Genomic DNA, 18948 nt, shown 5'->3' with positions numbered 1-18948 from the left:
TGGCTCAAAATTAAGCTAAAAAACAAGGTCGAGGAGCTCATGGATGATTTTAGATAGTGATATTTGATCTGGGCCTTGGATAAGGAATAAGATCTTGACAGACTGAGTTGTGTGCTAGAGCAGGGATTCCAGATATAGGGAGCATGATAAGGATAGGCAGAGAGGTGTTAAGGCATATATAATATCTGGGGAACAATGAAAGTGAAATATGCCAGACTTAGGCAACCAAGAGGCCAATGTGGCTGTCAGATCAGGTGGGAAAATGATTTCACAGGTTTTCTAGTTCCCAGGAATACTGAGATTTTGTATCAAATGAGTGACATGGTTAGGCCTGTTTTAGGATGACTGAATGGAATATAAATTTGTAGAATGACGGAGTAGTGACAGGCTCTGCTCTTTCCAATGTCTGCCAGAAAAGAGACAAAGAGTCTGTGAGTTCAGAAGTTAAAATTAGAAATCAGATTTAGGAATCATCAGCTCGTATAATGATGGTAGAATTTATGGGTAGAGATAAAACTTCCCAAAGGAAGAACATAGCAAAAGAAAAAAAAAAAAGGGTTGAGGATGTAACCCTAGAGTGGCCAGAAAGTTGAAGGAGTATCTAGAGAGGACTGAACTGCAAAAGCCAGAGAAAGAGAGACTTTTAAAAAGGAATGGCATAGTTAATAATTTTGATTGTTACTGAGCAGCTAAGGAGAAACAGAAAAGGTTATTAAATGTGGTAACTGGAGGGTGACCTTTGGCTATTTGAGTATGTAAGAGGCTATAATTATGTGGGTTCTGGTATTCTTATTCATAATAAAAGCATAAAAAAGGAACTCAATGTATCTGAGAAAAATACTAAACGTATTTCCTAACAAATAGTTCAAAGTGTGACAGCCTTGGATATATCATTGCTTATGTAGTTAGTTATCATTTGGGCATTATTTACCTAGGCTAATTAATTTGTCATTAGATTTGTTAAATAAAAATGTGATGCCATGTAACACATGTTTACCATCTGGTCACCTACTCCTCCTCCTTCCTGAGGGAACCAAAGTCTTCCCAGCACCTAAGCGCAGGCCAGGAGATGAGCTTGCTGCTTGCTGGCTGTCGCAGGCACTACAGGCTCTAGACTTAAATCCCCAACACAGAGCAGCTTTAAGAAATTTAATAACCACTTGAGAGTTTTAGAATTTATGGAAAGGCCACACACTAAAAGCAAAATAATTCTTATTATAGCTGTTCATCATTTAGTTGAACACTGTAAACCAAAACATTGTTGAATAAAACACTGACACAATGCAGTGTTTGCCTAAGCAATGAACAGATTTTAATAAGTTTGCCCACAGTTTCTCAGCTTTAAAGAATATAATATTAACGAAAAAAAATCAGACATCAATTTTTATCTGTCATTTAGGCAAAAGGAGTAAAATAATACAAATCTTCTGTCAGGCAAAACAGGAATAAGTATCAGAAGCCTTAAAAATGTGCCTACCCTTTGGAATAGCAATTCAAATTCTATGAATTTACCATAAATACTAAATCATGGAAATACCCAAAGATTACCTACAAGGATGATCTCTGAGTAAAACAAAACTAAAGACAACTTAGATATTCATCAACAGAAAACTGATTAAATTGTTTTTAGTACAACAGAATATTAGGCAGATATTAAAAAAAATGTACCTATCATTACTTCTTAATGAAAATACCCCTTAATATAGAAAGATAAACACGTATACACACAGAATTTTTCTAAAGTTTTGAGAAAATATATCCCCAAATTTAAACTTAGTTAAAGAGGTTATAGTTGATTCTAACTTTCTTCTTTATAGTTTTCTCTATTATCTGGAAAAAACAGTTGAAGGCTTATAATAATTCCAAAAATATCACACTATGTATATGCTAAAAAAGATCCATTTAATAACATATTAAAGACAAAATTGTTACTTTACTAAATAATTTAGAAAACTACATCCTGAAAATATTAATAATTTGATTAATTATAACCTGTAACTTTAATTGGTGGGGGTGGTGAGGGAACAGAACCAAGGTGACAAAAGACTTAATGATTAGAACTATAGTCATTTATTTGAGCCTAAAATATGTCATTTAAATCATCATGACCAAAAAAACATAAAAATAAGAGGATATTCGTTCAGTATTTATAGCTAATAGTGCTCCTTATGTCACTTTATAAATGTAGAAAAGCATAAATTTATAATAATCTAGCTATGTTTAATATAAATACAAACCAACTGAAATCAAGAAATGCAGATTATATCTTTTGTGCCCCTGAATCCACTATTATACAAAGTAAGCATTGAAAAGAGGGACTTTCATTAAGTCAACATTTTGTTCCAAATCTGTGTAAATAATAAGAATAGTAGCTAAACTTTGTTGAATGGTTATCAGGGGCCAAACACTGAACATATGCACTGTACACATACTTCATGTAGTCCTTACAGTAACTCTCGGCAGCAGGTGCTAGTATCTCCTACATTTTACACATGTGGAAACTGAGCCACAGAGAAGTTACACATAAAGCCAGTAAGGAATCAGGCAAGGATTTAAAAGCTGAACAGTCTGACTCTCAGGAATCCATGCACTTTATATCAATTTTCAGCCTAGATTAAGTACTTCAACGGGCCATCAGCCACACTAGTCTCAGCAATAAAAATAATCCAAAGACATGTAAACTTTTGGCAAAATAAAATATACTCACAAATGTTTCCAGCAATGAATTTGTTATTATTTGAACTATGTCTTGCACATGGGTGTTAGCTAATGGAATGCTCTCTACTTTGCCTTCTTTGTGTCTGGCTAGCAGCAGGGCTGGAAGAGTTGCAGTATATTTATTTGACCTACGGAGAAATACAGTATTAAAATTTTTAACCAAAATATAGCAAATCATCAAAAACATGAACAATCAGGCCAAGAGGTCACAGTGGGAGGCAGCAAATGGAAAGCCCTACTACCAAGAAATAAAAAAGAACTAAATTTACAGACAAATTTATCTTCTGAAGCCTTGACAATTTAGCCTAAAAGAAAGCAACAGATAATAATCTAGCCAGATTTTTTTTCTAGATGACTTAGTCAAGAAAATGTCTAAAGAGAATGGAGAACAAACTGAATAGTTCTCAGCCTTTTTGGACTGCTTGCCATATGCTGAGCAGGGAGATTGGCATTTATTAGAAAACTATTTGCAGGGACTACGCCAGGTGCTTTTAGTTAAGGTTTCACTTAACCCTCAGAACAGCCCTTTGAAAGAGCCACTACCACCCCCATTTTACAGATACAGAAACCAGGACTCAGAGAGTGATAAATGGCAGAGAGAGAAGTCAAACTGAGACTCCAGATAAAGAGCCTGTGCTCTCTTCACTGAAAGAGCCCAAATCTGCTCCCTCCTATCACTAGTTTTGCTAGCTAAACCTATAAGAACATCCTTAATTAGGAAAAAAAAAGCTTTGTGTGAAATTACCAGTGAGGTAGTCACGTTTACATCATAAAAATTTAATTCATGCTAGAACAAAGTACAGACATTATAATATAAACATGAACAGAGAGGCCAGTCATCAGACTACCTGCAGGACCCTTTAAGTTAACCAGTCGTTTATAAACAAAACACACCCTGAAAACCACTGGTCTAGTTGCTTGGGCCACAAATAAATGACCAATGACAGCAGAAAAGAAGAGAGTGGGTGACTGTCCATGTGTAGGTGAATAAGTCATATTTCCCAAAGATCTGGAGTTCAGTATTTACTTTTAAAAAATTACTAATTTCATGGGTAGAACAGGAGCTTGATCATCAAAAGCATGTCATTGCCGGTGCTCAGGATGAAAGATTTAAGCGTGGCAATCATAATTAGGAATATTATAATCAGCAAGTAAGAAAGACAAACTACTGGGCTTAACAACTCCACTTGCTTCTGAAAATGAGCCATTAATGCAGATTAATCATAATCTCCAAATTTTCAGTTCAGTCTTTCATTCTGCAGTAACTAAAATATTTGGTAGTTCACAGGAGCCCCCAATTCTACAAATAAGCAATTTAAGTGGCTAAAACCACTAAGTGTATGTTAGCAGTAACTTAAAATTAGAGACTAGGCATAGCTGCAAATCCAAATTCCTGGAAGAATCTGGAAGATGGAAAGATTTTGACAGAGAAGACATGTTACATACATATACACACACACACACACACACAATAACATACATACATTACACACACACACACATACACACTGGTGGTAAATCAAACTCAAACAAATTCTCCACCTGCCCAAAATATGACAACTCTAAAGAATCAAATTTCAGGTAACAGAACACAAAAAGGAAAATTTTTATAGGAAGATGAAGTAATATAAATCCAAGGTTGCCCTGTGGGGGGCTCTAGCCTAAAGTAAAAGAATATCTAAAAATTCTAAATAGTCAGGTGGCACTTCCCAGAGAATGAAATTAAAAATTTAGTTATGCCCTATCTTCTTCATCAACTGTGTAAAGACAAACAATATATTATTTTACAAAGTCCTTCCTCCCTAAAATTAGAAGACCAATAAACTTACAGTATTGAAACATCATCTTCAGAATAAATTCCAGTGACAACATATCCTTTTAGGTACTTTCCTGCTTCAGTGAAATCTTCTTTTGCTATGAATACACAGACAAAAATATGAAAACTTTAAAATTATGTGTGCTGTTCAACTGATGAACAGATTTATAAATGATAGTACTTTGTTATTAATTATAAAGATAAATATTTAAGTGCAGACCTTATATAACTTCGTAGTTCTAAAATAAATCTGTTCTTTTTATGACATTTGATTATTACAGATACGTAGATTGACACAATGAAACTATGGTTCCCTAAACAAATGTACTCTAAATGTAATTGATTTTTAGTACTCTAATCACAGAATTACTGAACAAATATTTGTTGCTTTTTTAATTTACTCCTAAGGCATGATAAATGGAGACAACTAACCTATAAGTAGCCTGGAAAAAAAGCAGGTATGTAAAATGATATACACATTATAATTACAAAATCTAAAAATGCTTATACGCATAAACAAAAATAGAAGACTGAAAATTCCAGTCCTCTAACAGTGTCTGTATTAGGGTTCTGTGATTATGAGGGATTTGAGTCTTCTTTTTATACTCCCTGTATTTCCTGTAATGTGTTTTTGTTACTTATGAACTTTAACTTGTGTATCGGTCTTTTCTCATTTGTTAGGATACTGATATTTGAAATTAAATTATTCTATAAATTTCTAAATACATTTTCATAAATAATAGCATATTCTGGATCATGTTGATGACTATCTTATAACCAATAAGCAAGTGTGAATTAAATAGTTGTAGACTAATGAGAAAAGAGCAGGAGTGGACTGATATAAACGATGTGTTCTTGCCAAGTGAAGGCCAAATGATGGCTCAGCTTGCTGCAAGAAAGGGTCATAGGAGTTCAAATATAAAAACAATGGTAGAAGATTTGAGTTATAAAGCACCTAGCAGTCTGGGCATGCTGAATCCAAAAGATCTGTACCTTAGTGTTTAGCAATATATTCAGGATATGAGCGTCCACAGTGTTAACATCAGATAACCACAAGATTATTTTCTTTAAAAAGGATGAATACTTTCCACAAAATTGAGAAACATTGTTCGTAGGAAAGCAAACTTGCTAGAGTGGCACAGTCAGCCAGTAGGCAGCACTGAGAGCTCATTTATAATCATGAATTTAATGAGAAACTAGTAACCCATGAAAATATTTTCTTTATCCTGTGCTATACCAAAGCAGAAAAGATTCATAAGAAAACTAAGCAACAAGAAAGGACTGAGTTCCTATACTTTCATTTCTAAGAGGAAACAAGACTAAATTCTGGTCAATAATTGATAATCATGATCTAAAGCAATGACATAATAGAATCTGTTTCAGCTTCTTTTTTGAAAAGTAAATGTAAAACTACACTAATATTTCTATATAATTTCCACATATAGAAGCCTCTCTACTCATGAATGTTTCTTGAAATTCTCTTCATGAATCCACTTGTTCATAAATCCTAAGTTACCTGTGGGATAGGAACATTTAACACTATAGACCTCAAATGCATATCCATTTCTACTACATCAGAGTGTAAATTTTCCTTTGAATGTTTAAAACCATGAATATTCTCCTCCTTGATGAAAACTGCATATACGTCAGAATGTATGGCAACCCCAAATATAAGGACATAATCTGTTATCTAAATAAAAAGTTTTAACCACTATTAATATGCTTGGGATGTAATATTAATGGTGACCTATAATATTTAGTTATTTAACTATAAACATATTTTAATTGCATAAAAATACATTAATTTAGTAATACTGCTTTTTTTGTCACATATTATTGAATAGTTATATATATATATATATATATATATATACACACATAGATCTGTTTTTTAACTCTGTCAGCAAGAGTTGAGAAGCAAGAACACTCCAGTAACTAAAAGCACTACTAATCTCTAGATCTTGGTTTCTAAATTCGATGTCTCACTAAAAGGAACTTGGACTCCTTAGAGAAATATCTGATTCCAGGAATGGGGCTGGGAATATATTGGGCCGAAAGGACATATTCAAAGAATGATGGAGACATGGCAAAAAGACTAAGAGTCAGACTGAAGGGGCTCCCACTGACCAAATTTGAGCAAACTAGTGATAGCAACTGACTATAATCCATTGAATAAAATAAGAATTCAGGCATCTACACTAATAAACAAATGATAAGGGAAAGCTCTTACAGCTAATAAGTGTAGAAAGAATAATGGAGTTAGAAATTTTCCACTTGGCAACCCTCATAGTTATAGTTCCTTCAGGCAATGAATTCTAAAACTAAAGTACAAAAGTATAATGAGAAACAGGACATTTACAGTTTTAAATTATATCCCCATAAGGTATTTATTAATTACAAAGGAAAAAATAGTAACTTTCCAGTAGAGGGAACTGGCAAATATACCAGTAGACAAAAGAGAATTTTCAGCCCTCATGAAATTCACATTATATTAGTCTTCAAACCATTAGAATCTATATAAACAACAAATCGATATCTGATGCAAAATCAATGCTCAGTAAATGTCAGTAGTTAGCTTTTATGAATAAAATACAAATGTACATGAAAATGTTAATGAATTCATAATAGCCTTTTAATGTTACACAGTTTTTCATTCAATGTTATGTTGAAAGTCCAGTAACTATCATGTGAATGTCTGCAAAAAGTAAAAACAACAAAAAAGAACTAATACTTGACTGAAATACTTGGGAATAGTCAATCCAGTGAAATAATAAAGAAGCATCATATCCAGATTGTATCATTTTGGCACACCAGAACTGCCTGTATATAATTTAATATTACACTTTTGACTTTTTTTGAGAAATAATTACTTGTAAATTTTATCATTGGTGTAGAAATATAATCATGTACACTGTTCCTTATTTTGATCTCAAATAAAAAACAGTATGAAAAATTCCTCCTCAGCATTTACAATCAGGAGAAAGTTTTCTCTATGGGTGAGTCAGCATCCTAACTTGATAAGACGGAAAAAAATTTCATCTTTATGTTTCTGGTACTACTAGATTGCTTACGGTTAAGTTTTATGATCAACTGTAGTGTTTTCTAGATGTTTTACATAATTACACCCCACTTCTGCATTGCTTAATCTTATCCTTGTTTTAATGATTTTATTGTATTTGTGCTTTTTATTATCTGAAGACTAATTCTTTTTGGAAGGAGGCCCAGTGTAAGTAATAAATGAGAACTTCAGGGCACCAGGCACCTGAGGTAGACAGAAGTCAACAGTGGGAGCGAAAACATTAGAAAGGGAAAAACAAAGGAGTAAAACACAGACTCATTCACTTCACCATTTTTCATAAAGAAAATACAAATTAAAAAGCTATGCTGTCTAGTATTTTACTTTTAAGAGGACAAAGCACACATTAACATTCTTAATATTTCTTTGTAGTAAGCTGTTTTGGCTTTTATTTTTAAAGATTTTGAAGAAAAAGCAGAAGGAAATAATTACTAGACAGAAATGTATAGAAAGCAAAATTTAATAAGTAGTTGACAGTATATACAAATATTATGCTAGACATTGGAATCCTTTTCCTATACAAATATTCTTAAAAGATTTCATTCAGAATTTGAAATTCATCTTAATAAAAGAAAAAATAAGGGGAGAAGTTTGCTAGATAAGTGGCAATTGCGTGTGATAAAGAAAACACTAAAGCTAAGGATTTTATTACCCAAGTCAAGAGGTCATCCGTATGCAAAGGCAAGAGAATAACATTTTAAGCAATACTATTGGTCAGAAAAAATTCCCTATGTACCTTTCCCTTAAAACTTACTGAAAGACACATTCCTATGAAGCAAGAAAGAAATAAAGACCGAGTCTAAAAATAGAGTTGTGATATTACATAGTCTGACGCTATGGTAAAATTGTAAAGTAAAATTAATTGCTATAAAAGTACTGTATCAAAGTTGAATGCAAAAAAAAATTTGAAATGCATCAAAAATAAAATCAATTAATTGACGGAGGGAGGGATGAATAGATGTATAGGTATGTGCTAAAGCAAGTAGGGTTGAAATACTGTTGGTAGGAATGTAAAATGGTGCAGCAACTATATGGAAAACAGTAATGTGGTTCCTCGGAAAATTAAAAATAGAATTACCATATGACCCAGCAATTCCACTTGTGGATATATATCCAAAGAATTGAAAGCGGGGTCTGAAGAGAGTTGCACACCAATATTCACAGCAGCATTATTCATAATAGCCAAGAGGCAGAAACAATGTAAGTGTCCGTCAACATATGACTGGATAAATATGTTATATACATACAATGGAATATTAAGCCTTTAAAAGAAAGGAAATTCTGACACATGCTAAACATCGATGAATCTTGAGGACATTATGCTAAGTGAAATAAGCCAGTCAGAAAAAGACAAATGCTGTATGATTCCACTTATATGAGGTACCTAGAACAGTCAAACTTACAGAGACAGAAAGTAGAATGATGGTTGCCAGGGACTAAGGAAAATGCAGAGTTGTTTAATGGGTATAGTTTCAATTTTGTAAGATAAAAAAGTAACGATGTAAATATACTTAACATTAGTTACCTATAACTTAAAATTGGTTAAAATGGTAAACTTTAGGTTATGTGTATTTTATCACAATTTTCAAAAAAGGAAAAATATTTAAAGCAAAAAAAACAAAGAAAATATAAATAAAGCAAGAAGAAAATACAAGTGAATATTAACTGATAATAAATATAAGGATTTTATATAGCTAAAAGCACTGGAAGAAATCTCAAAATCAATAAATTTGAAAACAATTTTTAAACTGCTATATATAAAATTATTGTTAAAGAAAGTTAAAAAGCAAACAGCGAACTGAGGGAAAACAATTAGAGCAAAATGATAAAAGCTTAATATCCTTAATCTATAAAATCTCAGTTATTTATTGAAGAAGTACTAAAACCGCATTTTAAAAACAGTTTATGGAAGACAAAATTATTCCCCTGTTGGGACCTATACTCATTAAATATCCTAAAATCCATGCAAAGGCTCCTAATAAAAATCTTCTCTACATGCAGCAAAAAGACCAAAAAAACCCAACAAATATTGTTGGCAAACAGTTAAATAAATTATGGTAAAGTCATCCAATCAAATAGTATACAGCCATGTTTCTGAATATTATTCACAGGGAAAAAATGCACCCAGGTAAACAAAAACAGCAAGAAACTAACCTAGATACACAGTACTACCCCAATTACATTAAAACATATATAAATATGCAATACATAGGTATACAGAAAAAGAGGAAAGGAATTACATCAAAATTTAACAACTCTAATTATAGATTTTTTTCTTCAAATTTCTCTGTATTTTCAAAATCCTATATGAGTTCTCTGTAATTTAAAAAAGATAGTAATTCTTTAAAAAAAACAAACAAACTAGTAAATGAATTTTTAACTATGTATTATATAATTTAAAAGTTCAATTCTGTCTACGGCCACGCCACCCTGAATGTGTCTGATCTCGTCAGATCTCAGAAGCTAAGCAGGGTTGGGCCTGGTTAGTACTTGGATGGGAGACTACCTAGGAATACCAAGTGCTGTAGGCGTTAAAAAAAATAAGTTCAATTCTACTTACCTATTGTCATGTTTGGACTAAATAGTCCCAGTATTGACACGCTAGCATAAGAGATCAGGTCTTTATATAATTCCCCACTTAAATATTCTTCTGCTTCTCGGACAGATGTTATATTCACTGGACATGATATCCTGTTCCTAAATGAATATATAGCTATATTCAAAATTAATTTTTAAAGATACTTTTCAGCTTATGAAAAATAAAACATACTGAACTTAGCAAACACTATATTCCTCAGGATAAACATTTGACAAAATAAAGACAAATACCATTCTAAACAAACAAAAAAATCACCCTCATTAAACAAAATTTCTATCTCCCCAATAGTGATGGAATGTGAATGAGCTCTCCTCATCAATACTTATCCTGTGATCTCAATTCTATCATCCTCCTTAACCTATTCAAAGTGTGTCAACAACATATATAATTAGAAGTTTTACAGATCTAAAAGTTTAAAAATCTTAGGGTGAAGGTGAATACTTACAGCTGGATAAATTTTAGGAGATCTTCTGTTCCTAACATACCAGCATAAGATACTGGGTTCTTGCCTTCCTTGTACATCTTTACAACCGGAAATTCAGTAACATTTTGTTTAGTACATACATCAGACCAATCTGCACAGTTTATTCTAGTAAGCAGCATAATTGATGTGCCTAAATAAAAGGAAAATGAACATTTTATAGTTATTAATGTAGAAAATTGGTGCTGAGAATTGTTAATATTTTTATATCCCATTCTTAAACGAACCTCTCAGCAGCATGACACTGCTGCTGAATACTGTTCCCTTGGTTTTTGCAACACTTTCCTCTATTGGCTTTTCTCCCACCTCTCTTGCTGCTCCTTCTTGGTCCCTTTTGCAGTCTCTTCTGCCAGTAGAGATGGGAATTTCTCAAGCCTTAGTTTATGCTGCCTTCTCTATTTGCTCTACACGTTTGACAATCTCCCAAACCGTCAACAATCTAATGAATCCTACATTTATACCTTTGGACCAGGTTCCTTTTGAAAATTCCAGACCCATGTATCTTTACTGCCTTCTCTATATCCCTTTGCAATGGAAACATCCTAAAACTTAGTTATGTCCAAAACCAAATATGGTTTCCTTCCTGGACATACTAGTGAACACAGCCCAATTCCTGTACAACTCAAAAAACAAAGTATCATATTTTGTCTATGGCCATGCCACCCTGAACATGCCAAATCTCGTCTGATCTCAGAAGCTAAGCAGGGTCGGGCCTGGTTGGCACTTGGATGGGAGACCACCTAGGAATACCAGGTGCTGTAGGCGTTTAAAAAAAAAAGTATCATCTTTCATGCCTCCCCATTCCTATGCCCCCCAATGTCTAATCAAATCAATCAGCATATCTTTTTAATTTTACCACTCAAATTTTACCTGTCCATTTCTCTTTACTGCCACTACTCTAGTCAATTTTTTGTCCTGTAGATAACCATGAAAGGCTTCTAATTCATCTCCCTGAATTCCGTTATGACTCTAGCCTGAGGCTAAAGGTATCTTTTCAAAATTCAAATGTTTTGTTACAACCCCACCCCCACCAACCTTTGTGGAGTTCTGTCTTTCTAGTCCCTTGAGATCTCTGCATATGTGCCTATTTCAAGGAAGCCTTTTTGGACACCCTGATCTACATCAGGTTTCTGTGCCCTTACAGAATCAAGCTCCTTTCTTTATCTTGTCATGTAATTATTGTGTGTTTATCTGATTAATGTCTTTTTCTACCAAGAGAGCTCCTAGAGAGTAGGGACTGTGTCTGTTTTACTCATCATTGATTTTCTAGCATTTAGAGCAGTCCTTGCACATTAAACACCTTAAATGTGTGTGTGAACAAATGACACATATGGAACTAATCCAGGTCTAGTGATATCCACCTTGTCTAAATACTAAGATTCCTTTTCAGCCTAAGAAAACATAGTGGAATACCAAAAAGAAATTCCTACTTGTTCTATAACAATTTATGTAAAGTTCTCCCAAACTTGTAAATCATTCATTAGGTTTCTGGAAAGAGGTCAAAAACCAAATAAAACAAGCACAACACAGTTCAGCTATGAAAGGAAAGAATAAAGTCTAATAGGAAACTTTAATATATTACATGAAAGGAGGAATCTTTGTATATCAGTTTAGGACATATTTAATTTAGGATGTAATCTAATCATATGATTAAAATTGTGAAATGCAATATTTTAATATTTTATCGAGTTTTTAGTACTACAAATTCACTTTTATATTTTAAATGACTCCAGATTATACCACATAGATACAATCAATAACATCGCTAGATTAGTGTTAGCAATCTGTCTGATCATACGGTTGGTCTTATTCACCACTATATTCCCACTGCCTAGCATAATGTCAGTTACATAGTATGTATCCAATAAGAATTTGTGGAATGTACCCTAATATTTCTTCATGAACAAATTTTTCTTCAAGAACCTGTATGTACTGTATAAGCATATAAACAAAGATAAATCCTTATTCCTTCTAAAATTAGATCTGCTGACCTCTCTGCAAAGTTCTCCTATCCTTTAATTATTTAGTCAATAAATATCTGGTGATACTTGTTCATACATAGTACCATATTATATACTGCTACCAAAGTATGGAATTTATTGCTATTACAAATGAAGTTCTTTCCCTTCAATAGGCATCCTCGACAGGTCTACCACTGCTAATAATGTCATTATTCCTTTGTCCCTAAATTCCAAATTGAAAACTCTGATGTTATCTTTAATACCAAAAAAAGAATACTGATACATATCATTAAACATTGTAAGAGCGACCTATATTAAAGTCACCAATTTAAAAGTTTTATTTTCTTATAAGATGATTTCAATATTTAATCCTGTTTCAATTGGAACAGTCTAATATTCTAAGATGTCTGTATTATATCCCATACACTTTCTCAAAGCAGTAATTTCAAATAGAGTTCCTAATTTAAAGAAAAAGATTCTTTAGCTACAGATAATACATTAAGTATAAAACTTGACATTTACTGCCACCTTGTGACTGAGTGGAAAATATTTTTCATCGTCTTAGACTAAAAGATGACAAGTGACTTTTCCCAAGAAGTCAATGTGAAAGATTATAGGACTAAATGCCCAAAGTATTACAATATTGTCCTATTTTACAAAGTTATAGCTTGTCCTTCAACACAGACACAAAATACTATAGTTACCTGTCTTATGCATTTCTACATTAAGCCCCCTGAACTTCCAAAAATCTGTTTATCTGATATCTAATTACTAAAAAAAACTGTTACTCATAAAGAATGTATTAGGTGAAAAGGGAAATGAAGTCCTGGGTTGGTAATCTGCTTTCTTATGTATTCTACAAACACATACAACTCCGAGTCCTTGCACTGAGGGGTCAGGTAGTCTCTCTATCTGGTCATTAAAAGAGAAGAAAGTAAGGAAATCTTTTTCCATTCTCATTTGGTAACTAACCAAATAGGCTGGGGGGATAATTCTATTAGTCAAGGACATTAGCCAATTACTATTTCATTTTAGTTTATATTCCACTCCCCATTTTTCCTTTCTTCTCTAATAATTTTCCAGTAAGATTGGAGAACCTAAAAGATGAAAATTAAATCTATTCAGAGATTACAAAGGATAGCCTGAAAGAGAACAGAAGTTGCTTTAAAAAAAAAAAAATTAGGAATCCCAGTATCTAAACGTTTAATCACCTCTTCACTTAGGTAATCAAATAATCAAAAGTTGAATTAAATGTTATTGAGAAATTACTACTGGAGAAATGGTTCAAAAATGATTGTCAAAATTTCTGCTGTTTTTATTACTATAGAACATGTTAAATTCAGCGATGACTTTCTGGAATCAATTTCTTGAGTTCACCAAAGTCTCCAATATATAAGTAAGTTGTACACCAGTACATATTTTCTATTAAATATGATAAAATTTATGAACCTCTACTATATTAGCTTATTCATTTATTCAACAATTATTAAAAACCAATAATTCAACAATTATTAAAAGTATGGCAACACGTCAAGTCTAGTGAGCTATGTATGTATAAGGCACAAGACCTGCCCATTAGGAACTTACTAAATAATGAGTGAGCCTGTAAACCAGTGCCCCCAAAACTAAACAGTGGATACATTCCTAGAGTATCCAAGAACAAGCCTATGTGACTATAATTGCTTCTATTTACCAAAAAAAAAAAAAGAAAAAAAGTAGGTAGAAATTTTATTTCAGATACAAAGCATGATACATTGTCTTACTCAAATGATTATAAAACGTTATCCTAATCCATCATTATCTCTCTCTTACTAATAGGCCTCCTTACTTCTTCCTATGTCTTTGCTAGGATGGTGGCATAGACATTTTGAGTTAAAGTCCATTCCTTGGGTTCTTATTTGCCTATCACTGGAATAGTTAAAATAAAAAGATCCTAGCTATTTAGAAATATCCTCGTCCATGAGAAACTAACTATATAGCTTTCAAGAACACTGAGATCCTGGCCCTTTGATTAGACTGTAAGAATGAATCTTGTCTGCCAAATGTTTATTCGTACTTAGTGTTTATTTAATAATATTTAATAGTAACTGGCACAGAGTAGGCACTCGATAAATATTTGTTGAATTTAGCCATAAAGGTTATAGATTAATTGTGTGGCCACAAATACTCAATACATGGCTTTCAATGTTCTACTAAAGACAGTTCCATGAAGACGATTGAAATGAATACTTCTGAGCATTTTTGAAACTCATGGTTCATTAACTTAACCTTGGAGAGAAAAACATAATAATCTGAAATTTTATGCAGTTTTCTTCATTTTCAGCATGACCTAGTTTTACAAATAGCTACAGCTCAGAATCAGAAAAATAACCATGCACACCACAGTACAATACCTTTCAATTTAATTGCCAAATCGATATAGGACTGCAGAAATGCCATGGATACTGCTTGCCCTACATTAAAATTAAAAATTCAACAGATATTACAACATGTATATCTCCAAAGCACCCATACTTATACATAACAAACGTATAGATTTATGGGGTTTCCCAAAATTGTTATTTCTTAATCAGTAATATTCTAGAATACAGTACTCAATATTGTCCCAAACATTTAAGAGGGTTCCAAATGCAACTAATTTTCTACATTCATACTACAAGGAATACAGTTGAAGGGCTATTATTTGAAGATAAAAGCAATATACTTCCTATACTGTTCCTAAATCTATAAGAACTGTTAATATATTAAAATCATTATCTTGAACCACAATAATTTTTCTAAATTAATAAAGTGAATATCTTGTTTAATTATTAACTTTCAATTTGTAGGTCAGATCTATATAATCAGTTTTACAACCCCAGAATCAGCTAGAAGTGATTCATTATGTGCAATCTACCTGGGACATATGAAAGTTATGTCATTTTACAACGTGCAATATTCAGAATGCAAAAATAAAATTTGCCTACTTTAAATGTCCTAATATTTAAGTGTTTTCACTAAAGGCTCATACTCACAACCAGCATAGAAAAGCACTATGCTGTCAGAAGCCGTTACTGTCGCATTAAATGTCTCTTCTGTTAGTTCCACTGCGAGCTCCAAAGGTAACTGTCTCTTCCTGTCTCTATAAACAGTTTCTGCTACTTCATCATCTTGAATTTCTAAAACGTTTGAAAAGAAACTATATAAATATATAATTAAAATATTTAAGCTCTTTTCCCAGGTGAAAATTTGGTATTTTATAAAAACTTTAAATTCACACTATTTTATTAGTTAAAATGCATGATACTTAGAAACTTTCTGGTTGGCCTGGCTTCCTGTCCTAAATGACTCTGGGATGGTTCCTGACTCAGAAACTGTGATGTTTTAGTCAAGTCCAGAAGCATTTAACTTGTCTAGAAATAATATGTCTATTTTGTTTCTAATAAAATGTTAATTTACAATCCAAAAAGGTTCTACCATACATATGACAGTGTTTATTTAGCTTCCACTATATGACAAGCACTGTGATAGACACTAAGGAACAGTAGTAAACAAAACAGACATAGTCCCTGACTACATGGCACTCCTATCTACAAAAAGGTCAGACAATAACCTGGCCACTGAATAAATATATAATTATAAATTATGATCAATTTAAGAAAGGAAAAGGATACAGTGACAGATTATAACAGAGAGAATTAGATGGGGAGATCCAAAGTCTTCCAGGTAGAGAGAATCAAGAAAAGAATGTCTTGGGCAAAAACAATAACATATGCAGATTCAGAAAAAAGAGACATAAAAGAGCTTAATTTAGATAGACTGAATGACCAACCAACTCATCCACTCATCCATTCATTCATCCATCCATCCATCCATCCATCCATCCCTCCCTCCCTCCATCCATCCATCCAAGTATGTGGTAAAAAACACATTTGAATTTGGAAGTATTTTGCTGGAATTTTGTACAGATTATATGGTAACGATGAAGGGGCATCTAACTTGATTAGAGAGACAAAGCTTCCTAGAAGAGTTGACACTAGCTGAATATTAAAAGAAACTAAAACTTAGGAAGTAAAGGCTGGCAATGGAGGCATACAGAACAAAAGGAACAGCATGTGCAAAGGCACAGTGTCATGAAAGAGCATGACAACTGCAAGTGCAAATACTGACTGGATATCTTATGGTATTAAAGATTATTGGTAAATTTCTTAGATGTAGTAATAGCAATAATTATGTTCATTTTAAAAGAATTCTTATATCTAAAACACACGGAAATATTAATGGATGAAATTATATATTTTGTATTTGCTACAAAATAATAAGGGGTGGCAGTGATTGGAACAGGATAGCCATGGAATGACGGTTGTTGGGTGGGGCCAGGTAATGGATACCAGATTTGTTCTATCCCATTTATGTAAGTTCATAATTGCCTGTAATAACATAGTAAAAAGAAAGGAAGGGAGGAAGACAGTACAGTATGACAACTAAAGTATTATTTTGCATATGATTTCTAATATTATAAAAGAAAATACTAGATCTGAATGTCAGTACATCTCAGCAATTCTCGACTGTGTAATGCTAATCAATCTCATAACTCTCTGGGCCTCAGTGTTCAAATCTGTAAAACATAAGAATTGCACTACATTAAATTTGACGTACTTTTAAATACCATATTCCATGATACTAAAGTGCCTTCAATACCCAAATTAATAAAGGCTTATTTTCTTAGTTACTGTATTTTTTTCTTCATTTTCTTGCCAGTCCTTTATTTCCCAGTCCATCGTTTCTTTTCTTATCTTGTTCCAATACCTTCTTTCCTTTTTTATTCTTTCTTAATAAGCTACGCTCACTTGTAAATTTACTCACTCCTAAGTATACCTTTCACCTATCCATCAATATATACACATTCTTGTTTAAGCCATACATGTTTATTTTTTCATATTGTCCTTTTGTAGAACTTGGTCAACTTTATTCTAATTCATCTTGTGCCCATTTCCTTTGAAGGACATTTTTCTTTGTGTTCCACTCTTAACATGGTAACAAACTCTTTTCTAACCCTTCTCTGTTTTTCCTACATAAATTGGAATGAAATGGGGGAGGGAGTAATTATGCAAATGAGCATGACATCACAAAATACTATGAGCCAATATGAATTACAGACATAGGAAATTAAGACAAAAAAAAAATCACAACAAAACAAAAAACAAAAGATAGCACTGTAAAAGAAATACTAGAATTAGGCTGGTAGAATCAGAAAAGGCAGAGTGAAAGGGCAAACTAAGGCCAGAGAATTGGGAAGCAAGAGCCGGTGTAAAAACAGGAAATCTTGAAATAGGTAACTCCCACTGAGGACAGAAATCTTACTAAACTGACACTCGGCAGTTCCCCTGACTCTAAAGGTTGGAACCTATGAGACACGATAGGAATAAAGCACGGAGCAAGCGACCAAGAACACAGAACAAAGGTCTATCTCTGTAATGATGACACTTATGGCTTAAACCACGAGCAATTCTAACCTTTGCATATCAGAAAAGAACTACAACATACCTCAAACCATGAAACTGGTCACTGGTAACAGCTAAAGCTCACAGCCCTTACTACATTTATAATATAGATTTTGATCGTAATGATGATGAACCTCATAAAAAATAGGCAAATTCCTTCCTTCTTGGTATTCACGATAATAGTACTATATAAAATATTTAAGTATTTACTAAATGGGATACAAGAACAGAGAAGACCTAATCCCTTAGAGGTATTACAGACTAGTGGAGAAGAGAAAAAAGTAAATGAGCAATTACAGAATAGGATTGATGTTATGAAAGAAATATTAGGAATGATCATGATCATAGATAAGATTTCAAGTCCGAATGCTTCATTTCTAATACAGGATCTGGAACATGCCACTTGTGTAACTTTGGGCAGATCATTTAACTGCTAAAACAAAGATTCTTCATCTACAAAATCAAGATGGCATCAGCTAACTCAGAGGATAACAAAGTAAATAATGTGTGGAGAAATAGCCTTGAAAACTATAGAATACTTCAAAAATGTAAGCCATGACAACAATAAAAAGAAAAACATGTTAAAAAGCATTCAAATGTTATTGAAATTTACTCCCCATAATGTTAACAATCAGATTTATTTACAACTACAAATACAACAGTATTTGTTAGAATTTCACTTCCTAATAATAATAATAAAAGTAAAATATGTAAATATGTTATGGTTCCTGGGTCGTTCTTAAACATGGAGTAGACCAAGAGGGCTGAAAGAATTAATTTGGAAGATAAAGACGCAGATGTGGAAAGCTAGAAG

The 18948-nt window shown here is 32.8% G+C and overlaps 1 protein-coding gene and 2 pseudogenes across 6 annotated transcripts in view; 2 read left to right on the top strand and 1 right to left on the bottom strand.

Moving 5' to 3' along the window:
* TXNDC16 (thioredoxin domain containing 16) overlaps positions 1-18948 on the bottom strand; it is a 68649-nt gene that overhangs the window by 9485 nt on the left and 40216 nt on the right. For all 6 annotated transcript variants that reach the window (XM_039865120.1, XM_039865115.1, XM_039865117.1 and 3 more), the window contains 6 exons: positions 15666-15809; positions 15045-15104; positions 10655-10823; positions 10171-10307; positions 4548-4632; positions 2708-2846 (listed from right to left, as the gene is read on the bottom strand). In XM_039865120.1, coding sequence (XP_039721054.1) covers positions 2708-2846; positions 4548-4632; positions 10171-10307; positions 10655-10823; positions 15045-15104; positions 15666-15809 — 734 coding nt within the window. The remainder of the gene's footprint in view (positions 1-2707; positions 2847-4547; positions 4633-10170; positions 10308-10654; positions 10824-15044; positions 15105-15665; positions 15810-18948) is intronic.
* Positions 10023-10141, top strand: LOC120604750 (uncharacterized; annotated as a pseudogene).
* Positions 11337-11455, top strand: LOC120604653 (uncharacterized; annotated as a pseudogene).

This window comes from Pteropus medius, unplaced genomic scaffold (assembly GCF_902729225.1).
Source record: "Pteropus medius unplaced genomic scaffold, Ma_sr-lr_union100, whole genome shotgun sequence".
NCBI lineage: Eukaryota > Metazoa > Chordata > Mammalia > Chiroptera > Pteropodidae > Pteropus > Pteropus medius.
This window is presented reverse-complemented; position numbering and strand designations above follow the sequence as displayed.